We start from the raw sequence: 18,265 nt of genomic DNA on the forward strand, positions 1-18,265 counted from the left end.
ATAACTGAAGAAAATAACACGCCAAAATACATCTCTGTTGGGCAACAATAATTAGATCTTCTCCTAAAAGGTTCTAGTTGATGGCTGCGGTAATTTGGAGCAATCCCTATTCTGCATTTGACATGGGAGCAGCCCCTCAGGCACCCAGCAGAAAAGATATTTGCATAACATTAATTATTAGGTGGTGAACATTCTTACACTTACATTTTTGGTTTTAAATGAAGGCTCAGTTTTTACAGGATTGGGTGTTTAGGTTGGAACTTTGAAGCAAAACATATTTTTGTTTAAGATACTAACATTTTCAGTTAATTTTTTTTTTTTTAAATCTATTTCTGGGCTCATTCTGTGGAGACAAAGACACTAAAAACTTGATAGAAATACTTGTAAGATTATACTGAAATCCTTTTTTCCTAGTGTTTTAACTAGGAGAAGAGAGCAGTGTTCATCTCTTCTAGGCAAGTGGTGTTGGAGGTTGTGAGGTACCAAATGCTACACAAATCAAAAGCTCTTCCTAATAAAGCTGTATATCTAAAAGGGGGGAAGGGAAGGCAACAAAAGCAACCTCGGTGACTTGCCCATCTGGCTTGTCAGGAGCAAGGAGAGCAGGGGTATCCCAGGTCTCTTAGATGTGCAAGGCTGTGGATCCCACTTTCCTGTTTTACGTTCTGATTTCTCTTTCCTGTGTTACTGACTATTAAAAGGAGTAGATGCACCTGCTGCCCAAAAGCAGAGGCTAAGGACTGAGCAGGGAATAAAATATGAACTCTTGATGAGGCAAATTAGTCATTAGCTTTTAGTGGTCCGTGCAGAGCTTTTCATTTGCAAGAGGTTTTTCAAAAGTTAGAGGTGCAAAAAGGTAAAATGTCTTTTTCAGACCCCAAAATACAGTTTTAGATCTGCCTGTGGCATTTAAACTGTGCCTGACAAGAACACCCCGGGCAACATTCATGCAGGTGGTTGGAGACAGGGAGGGTAAAAGGTATCTCAGAGACCAGAGTTAATTCAGACAGTGTTACGAAACATTCTTTTTCTCTGTAATATAGGATGGGTTGGGAAGCAGTGTTTAGGAATTGATAGAAATCCTACTCAAAAGACAGAGTCATCTGGGTTGATGAAGTATTTATTCAGATGTTTAACAGCTTACCCTTCCTTCCCCTCTACCCATCATCCAGGTAGGCACGGGCTCTGCCCGGTACATTGCCTTCGAAACCACAACTCTCATTCTCCTTCATCTGTAGGGAGGCTTTGGTGCCTCCCTTTCACTTTGATGAAATGAATAATGGACAAGATCCCCTTTATGTCACCTCGTCTGTGAGAAAGAACCCTACTGTCAGCTGAAGATAGTGAATATTAAGGGAGTAGTTTCACAATGGCAAAACACTTCACATTTTGAGGTAAACACTGATTTACAGTACTGCCACCCCTCTCTTCCCCATATCCTTGCTGTGTGCCACTGTGAATCCATCCCTTCACACCTGCTGGTGCAGCTGTTTGCATGGCTGCTCCTTGGGTGCAGTGGAAGCCAAGCCTGGGCTTGGAAGCAGACGGAGGTGGTGGTTTGGTTTTTGCCAAGTTATTTTTTAAGCTGGGTGAGTTCCTTCACCACAGTCTCAGAGCAGCCACATCTGCATTTGTGCTGACAGAGCTGAGGGAATGGTGTGTACTGGGTTTGCCACCAAGAATTTTGTCTTGAGATTCTGTGCCAGGAGGGGAGGGACTGCCAACACAGAACTAGCACCTGGCATAATGAGGCATCCGTGAGGAGCCTTCGCATGAACAGAGACTAAACCCACAGATAACACAACAAAAATGTACCAACAAGGGGCATGCTTCCAATGAGCAGTTTACATTTTCTCCCTTTTTTTTTTCTTTTGTCTTTTTTTGAATTAATGCACAGAAAGGGCTGAAAAGGTGGGAACCTCACTGTACTGTCAAGTGGAGGAATGAGGAACTCTTGCTGTTCGGATGCTCCTTTTTTCTCCAGTCCCTTGGGAATGGCTGGTGTTTTGCAGGAGAATGAGAAACTTCCTGTGAAAGGAGGACTCAGGAGGGTGGCAGTGGCTGTGGGCTGCTGCAATCCTGCTCCCACGAAGAGCACGTTGCTTGCTTTATTTTTGCACCCCTTTCTGGCATTACAAAAGTGTGTTACAAATTTCACACAGGAATAGGGGAGAAGAGGAAGAAAAGGTGGAAGGGCCCAGGTGTCCTGACCTAGGGCTCTGCAGTCCTGTTTGTCCTCTGATACTCCTCCAGCTCTGATTTCCTGTCCATGGCGAGCTGCAGCTCCTGCTTGATGATTTCGATCTGCTTCTCCAGCTCAGTGAGCTCCTGTATCACTGAGGTCCTTGCAATGTTGAGGGACTCTGCTTTCCCATTGGTGGTTAAGGAAGCCGAGGCCTCCCTCCTCACCTGTGGCAAGGGGATGTCTTGGTGCTGGCGGATTGTCACTTCATTCTGCCCTTGGTCCCTACAGATGTATTTTTTCTGGTGGCAGTTGCGCAGATTGGCGGTGTTCCACACGGTGTGCTGGCTGTTCCCTATGTGGGACCTGAACAGAGAGATGGGGGTTAATACCACGTCAGAGTCAGGTCTTGTGTGTGTGCGGCCCTGCCCTGTGAGCCATCCTACTGCAAAAATATGAGGCTGCTTTTACGTATTACGTGGAAATATTTCCCCTTTATCCCTGGAATTGACTTTTCTTGTGAAGCACAAATCATGAGAGTAAATGACCAAATTTTTGTGATTAAACTACAGCAGAGACTAGAACAGAACCCTAAATCTTCCCCAAAATTGTTTGTTAGTTATGGAATTATAGTCCTCTCAGCTCCAGCTCAGGAAAATGCAAGTCCTTCAAAGCTTTGTGAAAGATTTTGTGGTTGCAATGCCCAAGTTTATTACAGTGTTAGTCCTTTGCATGTTAGTGCTCTGTGCTCATTTGCTTGCATGGAGGAAGAAAGAGACTGCCTTGAGTTGATGTGGAGAGGTGAAGGAAAAGGGGTGCCCTTTGGATTTGAAGTCTGGAGAGCTATTTGCACTTCTAAGGATGGACACAATGACGTGCTGTACCCAAACCTTGCAGGTACATTCATGAACTTCCTGACAGAACAAGAGACTTTGGCGTTGTCATGTTGGGGGAGAAATTTCAATTTGGGAACTTTTGCAGGTGTTTCGATTTTTTATCTGCAGAAATATTTCTGTAATATGATTCCAGAGAATTTTTTCCCTTTTATTTTGGGGGAACTTCGCCATCCTCCCAAATCAGTGCATTCCCAAGGTTCTTTCCCAAACAAAGAAGCACCCTGTGGCCTCCACTCTCCAACTGGAACATATGGAAGCACAGAGTTTGCTGTTGTGGGAGAGGAACCTTAGCTTTCCTACCTGCTTTACCTTTGGGACAGATCTGTGTGCATTCATTTTATAACTGAGATTAAAACTCTGAAGTTTAAAAGTGCTCCATCATAGGGGTCTTCTGTGGGTATCCTGGGACAAAACACCTATTAGTGTGAGCTACCAATCAGTAGGTTAAGAAAGGAGGTTAACATTTCAGGACTGGGGCTGCTGAAAACAATTGGTTTCAGGAGGAGTCTGGAGCTGGGAGTAACTACTTTTCTCACTTGCCTCCAGAAAAGGAAGTTGGAAATGTTTTCAAAGAGATGGAATGGCAGAGAAGGAGGAGGGGGGGTTTCAGGCAGGAGCAGCAGCCCCATCCTGGGTCATGGCTCCAGAAGACTCAAGTCTTGTGCTAAACTTGGATGTGTGTTTTGTGGTGCAAATTAATCTCCCAAAGACATGAAGCAAACAAGTACCTCTTAAGCAAGTTTCAGACAGGGAACAGGATTAGCCTGGCAAGTAGAAACTGGCAAAGTATCTTCAAGGCAAAGAGCAGAATTGCATTCCCACACAGGCAGTGGTCTAGACAAGGCCACCAGTGACAAGCGGCTGAGGTGCCCAAAACTGCCTCCGGCTGTGCAGCTTTGCAGAGCCCAAGATCACAGGGGTCCTGGGCTCCAACTTGCTTTGGAGAAGTACCACCTGTCTCAGAGAAGCTGCAGCCCTTTGTTTTGTAAGTATTTCTCAAGAGTCTTACCATTAATCCATGGTGTCTGAACGTTTTTCTCTAGTCTTTTAATCAAAACAGCTTTTTGATAAGGTGTTAGTAACCAACATGTCTTCTGCGAGTGGTGGTGCTTTTGTCTGGGGGTCTTGGCCGGTGATTTTAACAAAATCCAGAGTCCACAGTTAATACTCAAGTTTCACCAAGTAAATAAAACTGTTTACAATTTGGCCACTGATGCTGAGCAGGTCCTCTAGTTTTTGGAAACTTAGACCTAAAAAAACCCAGTGGATTTTCTTCTGTGAGGATAACAGCAGTAGCATAATGTAAATTCTTTCTACTTCATTTCTACATTTTGGTGCTTTTAATAGCTACCCAGTCCCCACCAGGAATAAAAAGAAAGTGTGATAATGTAATTGATGTGAGACCTCTGGGTTGAGCCTTGCCACATCAGTGTTCATGACAAGCTGGACATCACGTTACTGTGTGTGTTGAGTTCAATTCACCATAATTCTGTGCAACCAGCAGCTCAGACCATGAGAAGAGCCAGGACAGGGGGTGTGTGTGTGTGTGTGTATGTGTTTGTGCATGCACACACATGGGCTGAATGTTGTATGGATAGAAGTTTTTGGACAGCAGCGCATCTTCACTCTCCATGTTGAAACAATATTTGCATAGATCTTTTTCCAAAGCCATTCTCTGTGGGGCTTATGGGCTATCTCCTCGTGTTACAAACTTTCTGCGCTGCTCAACACCTGGCAGATAATTCAGCTAGTGCTTTTTGAGCCCTGTCTATAAACAGAGGAAATGAACTGCATGCATATATATATTCATATTCCTGTGCATATAAAGGCAGTCTAGGGGCTTACAGATGCTTACTTACTTTTGCTGCCATTAGTGCAGGAATGACAAATAAGCACAGCATATGTTTACATCTGTGGGTTTCAATCATGCCAAACATCCATCAAGAGCCTGGAAGACTTCTAATAGTCTATGGTTGAACTTATCTGTAGAAAAGCAACACTGCTGCCCGTGTCCTTAAAAAGTGCATTAATAGTTCTGAGTTACTGAGCAAATGCATAGTTTTAATACAATGCCTTATGTTCCTGGTAGCTGTAGACAAGATTATCTTCTCTTCAGAAGACATAGGCTATAAAAACAAGGCAAGTTGTTACCTACTTTTTTTTCCAACAAGAGTTGTTCGACACAAAGGTTTCTGAAAGGACTCCATTTTCCACTTCTCAGCTTTCTTATTTCTCATTCTAAAAAATAAGAAAGCTGAAAGAGTTTCTAACATACTAGTGCCTGATCCCTCATTCGCTGTGAAGTTCTCAGGGCTCTAGTTACTTGCCAGTGCTTCAGTATGTGAGTAATTAATTACCTAAACAGAAGGACAATGGGCTTAGACTGCAAAGACTGTCTTTGGAATGGGAGTGCTTTTATTAGCTGTATTGCACAGTCATGAGAAAACCCAAAATTTCTGGGTTTATTACTCTTTATTGGAAAAAATGAATTTATTTCTGCCTCCCTCCCTTGTCACTTCTATCTTATTTCCTTTTTTTGGATTCTATTATCTTTGGGGTGCATTAGATCCACAGCTAGATATCCAGACATGATATATATAAGTTCAATTTAATTTTTATAGTTTGTGCTTTAAGCCATGGAAAACTTCCCACCTCTTTTCGACTCGTTTTTTCTTAGGCTGATGTTTTTCCTCAATAAATGAACTGTTCAGAGCACGATGTAATCTCTAGAGGGAAGAGAGGAAATTAAATTAGTAAAAGCAAGATTAAGAATAGCTCCACAAATAGGTAAACAATTTGGGCTTTGTGTGATGGACTTAAACATAAAATATTTTCCAAGTGAAGGATACAAGCTTTGTCTGTCCTTTGTCATTACAACAGGTATGTTTTCCTGTAGTTTCCCAAGGAAGGGCAATCTGAAAGGTCGATGAATAGTTTGCAAACAATTCTTGGTGTTAAAATTTTTCATTAAAAAAAAAAGTGTATCTTGGCAAACTTCATTATGTTCTAAAAGATTCCTTCCACTGTGCAGCTTCAAAGCAACAGAAGCTCATCCCTTTTGTGCCTTTTGCTGCAAAGTAACTTCTTTCTTTAGATCAAATTCTATAGCAATTTTGTCCCATTAGTTTCTCTAGAATAATGGAGGAGGTTACCCAGCACTTCTTGCATGGATCGAAAGTTTGGGAACCTGTAACAGTGAGATAAAATGTTCTGGTTAGCCAGTTCAGGATAACAACACTGTTGCTTCTGTCATTCAAAAGGGCTGCGAAGTTACAAGTGCAAATGGAAAAGTGCCTCTGTAAGCTTTGCAACTGTGAATATTTGAACTGTTTTCTCTGTGCTTTCCATTCCATCATTAGGTAAGCCTTTTCAAGTTTCAGAAGCTGCTGCCACACTTCAAATGTCAATCATCAGTGCTCTTACAACCTTTTATACCTTGTTCTTGTGCAGGCTTTCTTAATCAGCCACAGGATTACAGGATCTTCTTTCACAGAGTCACTTCTGAATACATACCTGACTTGTATGGAGCCAGTACTTCATCTTGGATTTCTTCTTGATTCGTGGCAGGAGCAGTCTGTACACGACGTGTTCCCCAATGGTGGTGAGAATGGACAAACCAAACCCAATGCACAACATCACAAAGAGCCCTGAAAAATGCTTGATGCCCATTTGCAGTGTCTGTGAATAAAATCAAAAGGGGAGGTTAATGCAATAGGCTGTCAGTGTACTGTCACAGATGCTTTGTTTTCTCATGCGGAAATGTGGTCTGACTGAATACACAGTGATGTAATAAAACAGAATAGTCTGGACACAGTCCACAACAGAACCTTTCTGTGCTGCAGAGAGGTCGTTGTTCAGTCAGAGCAAAGGACCTATTATAGGAAGAGAATCAGCCAAAGACCAGGGAATTTGTGCCATTTCCCTAAAGAAACGATGTGTTCAACACATACAAGAATCCAGTATTTGTGGTGTCTTTGCATTTGTAAAAGTAAATACTGCTTGACAGAATACAGTCAATGAACTGTAGAGCAAGTCTTTCATTAGCAGAGAGCCAAGAACAACTGTTCACTGTCTGTGTTTTCTGGGAATTGATCATTAACTTCCTCTTTTTGTGATTTACCCTTGAGGGAGGTTCATGGAGAAAAATATTAGGAAACAAATGGCACAAACATGGCACCTCTTCACTCCCTAAATTAACAGGACTGAGTCGTGTTTGTTGGGAACCCCAACTGCAACTATGAAAAACAGGAACACTCCCACCCTTTTCTGCTGACCCACCTTTTTCATGTAGGGTAGGAAGCCTTTAATTAACTTGAATGTCTTATTGTCTTCATTCATGTTTGACCACCAAGAAACCCTGTACAGCAGCAATCTGTACCACAAACACCTGCACTGCAATGGGTGGGTCAGGTTTGTGTGTTACATATAATCTTAGTATGTTTATGCTCATGCATCTGTAACTAAGCTGTGAGTTTATCAATAAATAAAATCTCTTGCTAATAATTACTGCCCACACACTGCTGTGGAATTATTTCCAAGAATACAAATTCTACTTGCGTCTTCCTCATACAATGTTATTCTCCAAACAATAAGAAAAAAGAAGCAGAAAACTGCATGTAGAGCTGTGTATCAGAAGATGGCACCTGCAATGCTATTACTCTGGACAACTGACATGTTGTGTTCCTTGTGTTCATTTGGTAGGTGGGTAGTGTTGGGCACTGTGCTTTATTATGACTATCTGTGTAATCCAGAAAAAGAAACCGGATTTATCACAGAATCTCTGTCAAGTCTGACTGTGAGGAGGTAATGGTTTAAACCACTCAAAAATTGAAGTGTTTGACTGGAAGTCTGTGTCACCTGTTTCCTTAAACTGGCAGCGAAGCCCAGCTTTTAGCCCAGGTAGCATAAAATCAGAATGAGGTCCCGTGTCTGAGCTTTCTCTCAAAAGTCTCAGAGCTGAGACCTCAGTATAGTCCCAAAGGCAGGGGAGATCTGCTAATGTTTGGTTGCTGTATGGTATGGAGCACTTACATTGCTCTGAGAATAGGAACTCACTTTAATGTATTATCATAAAACTCCAGCTATTCAAAATAATTATAAAAATCCCTACTGCTCTGGGGATTCCTGCATTCTGAGATGTCTCCTCCAGTCTGAGATCAGTGTTTGATGCCACTCCAGGACTGCTGCAGAGAGAAAACTTGGCCAGCTCCTTCCTTACATGAAAAATAATTCCCTTGTCTTCAACAAATCCTCTCTAATTTATGCTGATGAGGGTCTGGATCTCTGCCCTGTCAGCTCTGCAGAATTGTTTTCTACCTTCCCTGGAAACAGGTGAAAGAAATTCCAGCACTGCTATCTCGGGTGCGTTTTTCACTCGTAATGGATAGCTTTTGAAATTGTCCCAAGCAAGACATCTTTTCCTAGAAAAGGAAATGCCAAAACAAAGCATCAATAATATTTCATCTAGCAATAAAGAAGATAATGCATTGAAAGAGCTGCCTGACAAAGATTGCATAGTAGAGGGAAATTTTTGAGACTAAATTAAGTGGGAAAACAGGTAGGGGAGAAATAATTAGCACAGCATGTTTTATGGTGTATGGAGTGATTATTTATAGCAATATCAGCACATTTACATACTACTGTAAAATGGCTGGTTATCAGCTGTTTATAATTACTGTAGATACACATGTTAAATCATAAATGAAACCATCTAATAGAGGCACCTCTAATTGTTACTGCCTCAAGCAGATTCGAGCAGCAAGACCTATTACTTATTTAGTAGTTTATGTATGTATTTTTAGGTTCATATATAGAATATATGTGGAAAGAGCAGAAGTAAACTAGATTCTCTGCATCACTGTTTTCCTCTCTGCTGAAGTTGAAGGGGCCAGGGGAATGGGTGTGTGTGTGTTGGGGGTATGTACTGGCAACAGAAAACAAACTGATGAATTTCTCTACTGCAATATCTTACTTTATTTTCTTTTTTAAGGAATGAAAGCCTATAATGTGGTGTGTTCTGTACTAAGCAAGGATTGAAATACATCCTTGCACCAACTTTGTAATGATAAATTCATGAGGTAGCTCCCTGTCTTTTAGGACAAGGAACTCAATTGCACCCATATGGTAGTTCTGGAGCAATAAGCAACCCTAGTCAATCCTGTGATGATTACAGCTAATGGGTGCTAAGCACTGCAGTGGCAACAGACTGTAAGCTGATTCCCACTTGCAAGTTGGGAAATTGGCAGTTTCAGGAAAGTGGCAAATACAAGAGCAGAACTGGAGGTATCTCCTTTTTTTATATATCCCCAAAGAGACTTTTCCAATTTATCAACCCGTATCTGCGGTTGCTACCTAAACATTTCCTGCTGTCTCCACTGTAGTTTTATGCCTTTTTCTCTCTTTTTTTTTTTTTTTCTTTTTTTGAGCCCTGAAGAGAAGCAAGGGGATAGAGAGAAAGAGATTCTGATATTTGTGCTTGCTTTGGGGCAGGGAGCAGAGATGAAAAACAGCACTCGGTGATTTCAGCATTTGTTCTCATGAGAAAAGCTCCTGTTTTACTCTCTATTACAAGAGACTATAAATGCTTTACTATCACTGGTTGTACTGAATAAGCCAGCTCTGACTCATCAGAAGCTTGTAAAATTTTTGTGGGTATTCTGAAGGTTGGTGGCACAGCACAGATGTAGGTGCTACATGCTCCTGAACCCAAACACTAAATAGTGGTATTGTGTGTGTGTGTTAGTTGTAATAATAAGTTATATTTTTTTGATTGCATTTCCCCAGTAAGGATTTTAAAAAGCTTTGCTGATATCAGGAAGGTAAATTTTGCAGCACCTGTGTGAAGAAGGAATTATCAGGGATAAACAGATATGAAGGGCAGAATTTTAAACTCATTTACACATCTCAGTAGGATTGCAATATCCTACCAATGCTAATGCTTCTGTTTAGTTAACTAACTGGTATTAAAACATGTCTCTCTCTCTCTCCATATTGTGGCATTTCTTGTAGCTGCGGAGTATTTTTTTACTTAATTTTTATTCTTATGGCTTTCTGTGCTCTCAATGAAGTGGCAGCATTGAAATAATATATATTTAATCTCTTTAGGGAGACTATCTTTAGCAAAGACTAGTGACCATGATTTTAGGGTTTCAAGTGCCAAATTTCATGATTCACTGTAAATCATTGCCTCATATTAGCAAGAAAAGCTCCTTTCCCCTCTTGTTTGAAGACTTTTGTACAGAACTGGAAAACTACTCCATTTTGTAATAAATGTGTTTCTTTCAATTCATCCATTTTCCAAGCCCTGTTAGTATCTCCTCAGATAGTAAATTTTTTTTTGTTGTGTTTTCATTTGTTTTTTTGTTTGTTTCTTTTCGGTTTCAACCGCTGAATCTAAATATGTTCTCTTCCCCAGACAGCCTATGGGCAGGCTGAGGAAATTTTCTTGGCTTCAGGATTTTTTCCTGTTATTTGTGTTTGTTTTTCACACTCTGGTAACAAGGTACTTTGAAAGGTGACTGATGGGCAGCTGCTGTTTATGAGCACAGGGTAGTTTTTTTCTGGAAGTGCCTGCACCTGCAGAGCACCAGGGACAAACTTAAACGAGAGCTTCAAGGTAAGGGCTAGAAAAGTCACTGTGGAGTTGTCAGGTGATAGGTGTTAACAAAAAGAAGGAAACTCATGGTTAAACTTAAAGGGGACAAGGCAAAATACAGATCAGAAAGGCAAATTTGCTGGGTGACAACTGGATAAAATCGTGGCAGGATGAACGAGGCACTGTCTGGTTGTGCCTCTCATGTGATCTTGAGGCCAAAGATACCGATTCAGGCAGAAGCTACGGTGAGTTTAAGCAAGTTCCTTCAAAGACTTCAGAGAAGAGCCATCGATGGATCCCACCATTAATGAGAGATGAAAAGAGGATTAGTCACCAACCCTGGAGGGACTTAAAAGACAGAAATGAGACACCAAGGGACATGGTTTAGTGGTGGGTTTGGCAGTGCTGGGTTGGACTGCATGATCTTAGAGATCGTTGCCAACCTAAATGAAAAACACTGTGTACGCAGTTAGCTTTTCCCAAAGTAGGGACGTCTTTAACTAGACCAGGTTCCTCAGAGCCCCGTCCAACCTGACCTTGAACACTTCCAGGGCTGGGGCATTCACTACCTCTCTGGGCAACCTGTGCCACTGTTTTTCCACTCACACTGTAAAAACCTTCCTGCAGCTTCTCCTGATCTTGGGTGGAGATAATGGGATGGAGGGAAAAGTCCCAGGAGCCTGGCTCCTTCTGAAGAGGCATTAGTTAGAATAACAGTAGGGTAGAGGAAGGGCTAAGTGTACTGCATGAAAAGTGAAAAACAATTACCTGATCATGTCCAGATGTAACGTGCAAATACAACTCTGCCAATCCCTCTTCCCTCCTGGACCATGCTCTGCCCTAAGTGGGGACCTACCAATTTTACCACAAAGGAATTCCTTTGAAACTGAAGTATGACGATTTAAAATCAAGAGTACTCAAGCAATACTGTTAGTGACTAGCACTCAACATGAACAACCACTGCTATCCACAATTACCTGTGATGGAGAGGGTAAGATGGAATCACTGCAGCAATTCATTCCAAGTCTGAGTTAGCTGCATTCCCCAGGAATGATCCAATGGGTACCTTGGGTAAGTGGTTTTGCTGAAGACGTTCATACAAAACATCAGAGTCAAGCACTTTTGACCTCTGTACTTTCCAACTCATCTTTATTGGCTTCTCAGCTTGAGGAATCACCTCAGATCTTCCAGCCCCAGGCTGAATCATACCTTTTCACAACAACTTTGTTTTGAAGTGCAATTTATGATGAGCAAGGTGCTCGTTCAGTGCCAGAGAGAGAGAGATGGAAAGAGCTGCAAGTGAGTTCTGCCACAGGAAATATGATTTCCCAGTGTAAGGTTAGTAAAAAAATTATGAGTAAGAAAATTAATCTCAAAATAAAGAAAAGAAAAATTAACCTCTGTGGGTGGGAGTGGCAGGCGGATAAGAATCAGGTATAGTGTAAAGAGGTAATGACAAAAATGGACAATGGAAATTCCCCCCATTTAAAGGCTATACTGCTCAGTATTTCACCTACATATATTCCCATTTTTGGGTCATTACTCTTGGTCAACAGGTGCAGTGTGTCACAGACCAAATTTATCAAAGAGACATAGAAAAATACTGAGCCTTACTCTAACTATCAAAAGGCAATTGCTGGGTCTTACTTTGGTATATAACCCATGTGAATGACTACCCAGTGAGAAGCTGAGACTTTTTCAAAAATTAGTTATCTGCTTCTGTGTTGAACATCGTCTACACTTCAGTGAATCTGTTAAATGCTACTGTGACTGACAGCAGAGAGTTAAATAAGAGAGATTTCTGGGCTGTACAGGAGTAAATGATACAAACCAACACAAAGATAAGTCCCAGAATAATTCCCATGCTTCTTGGTGTAACAGTGGGGAAGATAAGCTTTAGAGTGTCCGCTGCTTGGCTATTTGGTAAATCTGCCCCAGATATGAAATAGCACGTCTTAAAATCTGCAAGTTCTTGGCCAGGAGGGAGTGGATGAAAAGGAAAGGATGCACATGGGAGTTGTGTCAGAAGTAGGATAATTCAGGCAAATGAAGATCTGGACTTAGCAGAGCTTACCTCACAAAGGCACAGACTTACAAGTGGTGTTATGTTTCTGCTCACTCTTTCTGATTGTGAAAGGACCTTTTGGTGTGTGAGGAATTGTTCAAGGTCTTTGAGTGACTTTTTAAATTCACAGAATACTAGAATAGTTTGGTTTTGAAGAGACCTTAAAGACCTTATAGTTCCAAATCCCCTGCCATAGGCAGGGGTGCTACCCACCAGAACAGGTTGTTCAAAACCCTGTCCAACCTGGCCTTAGACATTTCCAGGGATGGGGCATCCACAGCTTCTCTGGGCAACCTGTGCTAGGGCGTCACCACCTAAAAAAGTTATTATATCTCATCTAAATCTACCTCTTTCACCTTAAGACCATTTGCCCTTGTTTTATCACTTCCATGCCCTGTGCTTGGGGTTGCTCCAACCCAGGTGCAGAAACTTACGCTTGGCCTTGCTGTACTTCATGAACTGAGCCCTTCAATTCAGTCACCCGAACCAGCCTGTTGGACCTTATTTTCTGAACCAAATCTCAGTTTTACATGTTGGGTTAGTGCAATTGTACATCAAATAAGGATTATGGTCTGATAACCAGTCCTGGAGCAGCCACACCTGCCCTTCTTTCTGGCCATCACATGGAAGTTACACTTGAAAAACTGAATTACTTTAAAGCATAACATGTCTTCCAGCTGTGACCCCTTGCCTAAAGCCTCTCTTTAAATGCTATCCTTAAAACCTACTCAACACTGAGAAAAAAAGAATGCCATGGAATTATTCACGGGACAAAATCTGAATTTTCAGCCTGGAGCAGCTTTTTTCCCACTTCCTCTCCCTTTGTTGGTGGGCCTTGAGGAACCTTTGAGTACTTAAACCATGTCATGGTTTTTCCAGGCCATGAACATGGGGTAGTTTAAGGCTGACCTAGGAAACAGCGACACCCAGTATTACATTACTGAACATTAAGGGGTTTGTGATAATGTAAGAAAGTGAAACAACTGGGTTTGCCTCAGAGATCATGTACTGACCATACCCGTGCAGGAAAATGGTATGGTCTTGCCTTCTATTTTTAAATTGCAAAGGTCTTTCAGAAGAGTAGCTGCAGAAATGACATACCACCTATTAGATATTTTTTCTCTCCAGTTTGAATGCAAGGTTTATTCTCTCATTGCTCGTGTTTGCTTTTCTCCATAAAAACACAAATTCAATTGGTTTTACAATATGGCTTCTTCAGTTGGCCCAGCCAGGGCTGATTTTCTGCATTGTTATATTTGCTATGGCAGGAAAAAAGTTTCTGTTTCTGGACACAGTCATGAGAACTCAAGGCTAAGAGCAGTAGTCTTCAAATTGTTTTTGATCACACACCTCTGTTGGTAACTTTTTAAGCATGGACCCCCCATATTTATACCTATTTATGATTGTATACATATATATATATATAAATATATATATATAAAACTCAATTTCTAATATTTTATTCCTGTAGCCCAGGGAATCATCTCATGCCCTCCACCAGGGGCTGTATCCAACCAACTCTACAGACCACTAGCTTGAAGGAGTAAAACATATATTCTGGGAGAAAACCAGTACCAATTAAAACTGTATTTTTAAATAGAATTGATTCTATATCTTAGCTATTTCCACAGGAATACAGAGCATACAGCCATTGATACATCTTCTAGGGTAAGACTCTCATGATCAGAGGGAACTCCTTATGTCTCATCTCTAGGGAATTGCTAGGGAGGTAAGTTTTCTCTGCTGTAAGAGTTTTGAGTTTTAAGACAGTTGAGGTAACTAATACCATCTGGTAATTTTCCTGAGATTCAATTCAAAAGATCATGTTAAAATGTAGAGTAACAAGAGGTCATTGAATGAAGTGCTTGTCATGAACAGATATATCAGCTATTATAAAAAGATAATTCCCTTGTTAGATAATAATATAATCTTCAGAATAAGCTACATTGGAAATAGCAGTGAATATCCACTTTTGTTTAAATGTGCTTTCTTGTCTTGAATTAATCACAAAAAAAGGAAAGAAAAAATTGAATGAAATGAATAAAAATAAATTGAATTTTCTTCTATGAATGTCTGCTGTAATATAATTTGTTTCATATTGACAGAATTGTAATGAAAAAGTAAAAAATGTAGTAAGACATGCAGAAATACCCCAACAATCTATGTATTAAAAACACCAAATACAGATTTCCATTGTCGTATCTCTAAAAAATGCTGGCTTTCAAGTGATTTAGTCAGCAGCCAGAGATTTGCAGACAAGATGCTCAGGTGACCATTGAAAAGTCAGTGTCAGAGCCCCAGGAAACTGGGATTCTCTTTTATGGGAGAATGGCCATGCCACCACCTCCTCAGAGAACACACAGTGTTTTTTGGCGTTTGGCTGAAGGCTCTGAGAAGGAGAGAGCAGAGCTTTCACTATGTTTTTTGTACTAGTGAGAATATATAACCTACCTCTGTTGGCAGACCTTGAGCTAAAGGTCTATGCTTTAAGCTTCAGACATTGCTGGAGCTTTTGATTCTTCAGTACTTCATCTTTTTTTAGTTGATAGTCCAGGAACTTAACAAAAAACTGCTATTCTGGTAAGAGTCCTCTTTTTCTCATAAATAATGGCCTATATCTTCAGCTGCCATGAGCTGGCACAACTCCTCTGATTTGAAATCAGGACATAAATCCATAGAGACTTACTTTCATTTCCTCTAGATCTAGATAGAATTGAGACCTACTTCCCTTCTGTGCTTAGCATAGTACCTTAGCAGATAATTTCTAGGCTGAAATCCTCTCTTTAGTACAAGTAGCTGCCATGCTAGGAGGTGGTCAGGGTGTATTAGAAATTTGGGATGTACTGAAATCCCTGTGTCTCTGTGGATGGTGATACACACACACCTGAGTGGAATCAGAGAGGTTTGCTATGCAGTGTGCCACATTATGGTTTTTAATGCCCCTGTTTGTCTCCAGAAGAGCTCTCTGACACACGCTCTGCACACCCAACTTAGCAGCAGAGTCTCACTGATGTTTTCTCATGCTCTGATCTTCTGCTGGGATTAGCAGCTCTTTCTTTTGAAGTCTCACACTTCCCTTCAGCTGCCACCCATCTCTGTCACATGGGCATGTCCTCTGCACATTATGAATAAGGGGAAATAGTTGCCAGCTTGAACAAATCCTCACATAGGTGACTCAAGTTCATCGTTTACCTCTGTGACAGCAAAGCTTCTTTTCCCGCATGGAACAACCTTGTACCACTTGTCATGCAGAACATCCATGAAACCATGGGATTTGTACTGGCTGATCAGTTCAGAGATGTTTGAGGTGAGCGGAGAGTTTGGGGGAAGGCCAATGCCATATCCTAGAAGGAAAAACAGTACAGTCATCTCTCTCTTTCTTGTTTGCTTTTTGGTAAGTGATGTTGATTTCAGTATGAAAGATCAAGCTGGCATTCTGTTTTAGCCAGCCAGTTCAAACCTGGATACTGGCTTACTGTGGACTGAGAATGTTGATACAAGACCTTTTGCTGTGCAAAAATAAAGTCACTCAGTATAAGCAGGATATACAAATTCAAAATTATTAAGGCCACAAAAGTAATATGGAAATCTGGAGGTTCAAAAATTTAAAATGGAGGTACAGCTGGAAAAATAGATCTATCTTGTCTCTAGGAACACAGAGTTTTGCACGCTTTTGCCATGGGTTCTTTTTTTTTTGTCTTGTTTTAGAAATGCTAAAGGGCCTCAATGTCACATAAACCATTCTGTGATGCTTTTATATTGTCAGAGCAGTGGATGTGACTGTGGTGTCAGATGTGACATTTTCTTCCTACGCATTTTCTGATGAGGAGCCATATGCATGTAAATGTATATGTGAGCAGTCTGCATTGTTATCACACAGCAATTTAAAGCCTGGGAGCTATGCTTTCAGTTCATGCCCTTCTGCTCTGGCATTGACAGAGACCTTCAGATACTAATAAATACAGTTTTTAGCCACTGTCTTTCACCATGTTGAAGTGGTGGTAAGGGACTCCATGTAAGTGAAAATGGATTCAGTAACTCTGAATATGGTATTTCTATTTGCAGAATCTGGGGTTTGACTTTAGAAATTCTGAACAAATACAATTATGCCTAGAAGACATGCAGTTGCATGCAGAGATGTGCTGCCAACTGCCTGGAGAGATTCCTTTCTAGTCCACTGTGGATTTTTGTTTTTCAGTTCAGAATTCAGAATTTCAGACTGTCTCATTAAAAAAACCCACAACACAGCAAGAAAGAAAACACCCCTGCAAGTACACAAGTGCTGAATTTGCTGTGACAGTGGCTTGCTTTTCAATGAGAGATACACCGATATGTTTATCTACAATGCAATAAGCTCCCTTGCTGCTGAGTTTTTTGAATTGTGCCTGAATATATTAGCTAACATTGAAGGATTTCCTTCAGAAAACATAACTAGAATGAATATCACATTTTCTGCATACTTCTTTTGTAATTGGATGATGTGAAGTCCAGTCATGCAAAATCATACAATTTGGGGGTTATTTGTGTGGGTTTTTTTTCTATATTGAAATCTGATTTACTTGATTCAAAGCTGTGGAAGCTTTTGGTTTCCTTCAGTAGAGCTGACCTTTCTGAAAGGGAAGATTTATCAGGTTGCAGGTGCATGATGAAACATGCAGCTGCTCACATACAAATCCTTCCATGGGCAGGAACCCCTTCCACTAGACCAGGCTGCTCAAAACTCCATCCAACCTGGCTTTGAAACAAATGGTATAAGAGATCTAAAAGCTCAACAACCATAAAAAAAGGACTGAAGCTTTCATTCTGCTTATTCACTGAGGGTTTTACCATAATCCTCTCACAGTTTCCCCCACATACTTTCACTGAGAATACCACATCACAAAACAGCAAATGCGACATGTGAGAAACAGAGCAGTATGTTATAAAACTATTACCTTCAATGGCAAAGGGTTTTCCCACAGTTAGAAGCTTGCAGTCAGCATCTATTGATACTTCATAATCTAGGAGTGCTTTATCCATGATGAAGGCATCGAGTTTCTCTGGATCATGCCTGTATTCAATGTTAAAAGTCAGAACCATCTCACAGTCTGAGACTCAGTGATGCTCACTGAACATTTATCTATGCAATTCTCTGCAAGATCCCTGTATGAAAACAGAGACCAGGGCAGTCTTTTGCACATCTGGACTTAAAATGAAAACTGATTTATATTTTGAAGAAGGGAATTGTGCATGAAATGCAATCTTTGTGCATTTAAAGCAGTACAGACAGTTTAGGACTTACTTTACTCCCCAAAAATACTACTGCGAAAGATGGAAAACATTACAACCCGTTGCACTTCAACTCAGTTGAAAGGTAGCACAAAGCTTTTTTGGAAAAGATCAGAAATTACTAAAATACTACTTCTGTCTTGATTTGTGTTGTTAAAGCTACAGGTATTACACCAAAAATGCAAAAGGATAACTTACTCCAAGGTATTCCTGCCCCTTTCTCCTTGAATATGAGGTAAATTATTTCCTTCACCTGATTC

General features: G+C 40.8%; 1 protein-coding gene across 4 annotated transcripts in view; it reads right to left on the reverse strand.

The window, feature by feature from the left end:
• Positions 1-1,102: 1,102 nt before the first annotated feature.
• GRIN3A (glutamate ionotropic receptor NMDA type subunit 3A) overlaps positions 1,103-18,265 on the reverse strand; it is a 66,487-nt gene continuing 49,324 nt past the window's right edge. Inside the window, exons 5-10 of one of the 4 annotated variants that reach the window (XM_027714457.2) lie at positions 17,672-17,787; positions 15,930-16,081; positions 6,592-6,756; positions 5,731-5,804; positions 5,234-5,316; positions 2,456-2,548 (exon numbers count right to left, since the gene is read on the reverse strand). In XM_027714457.2, coding sequence (XP_027570258.2) covers positions 2,538-2,548; positions 5,234-5,316; positions 5,731-5,804; positions 6,592-6,756; positions 15,930-16,081; positions 17,672-17,787 — 601 coding nt within the window. In that variant the 3' untranslated portion in view covers positions 2,456-2,537. Of the gene's footprint in view, positions 2,549-5,233; positions 5,317-5,730; positions 6,266-6,591; positions 6,757-15,929; positions 16,082-17,671; positions 17,788-18,265 lie in introns of those variants that run through there. The other 3 variants (XM_027714456.2, XR_005564473.1, XR_005564474.1) reach the window with 3 other exon arrangements.

The sequence above is a fragment of the Pipra filicauda genome, unplaced genomic scaffold (genome assembly GCF_003945595.2).
Source record: "Pipra filicauda isolate LSUMZ 115617 unplaced genomic scaffold, ASM394559v2 scaffold326_size819446_pilon, whole genome shotgun sequence".
Classification (NCBI taxonomy): domain Eukaryota; kingdom Metazoa; phylum Chordata; class Aves; order Passeriformes; family Pipridae; genus Pipra; species Pipra filicauda.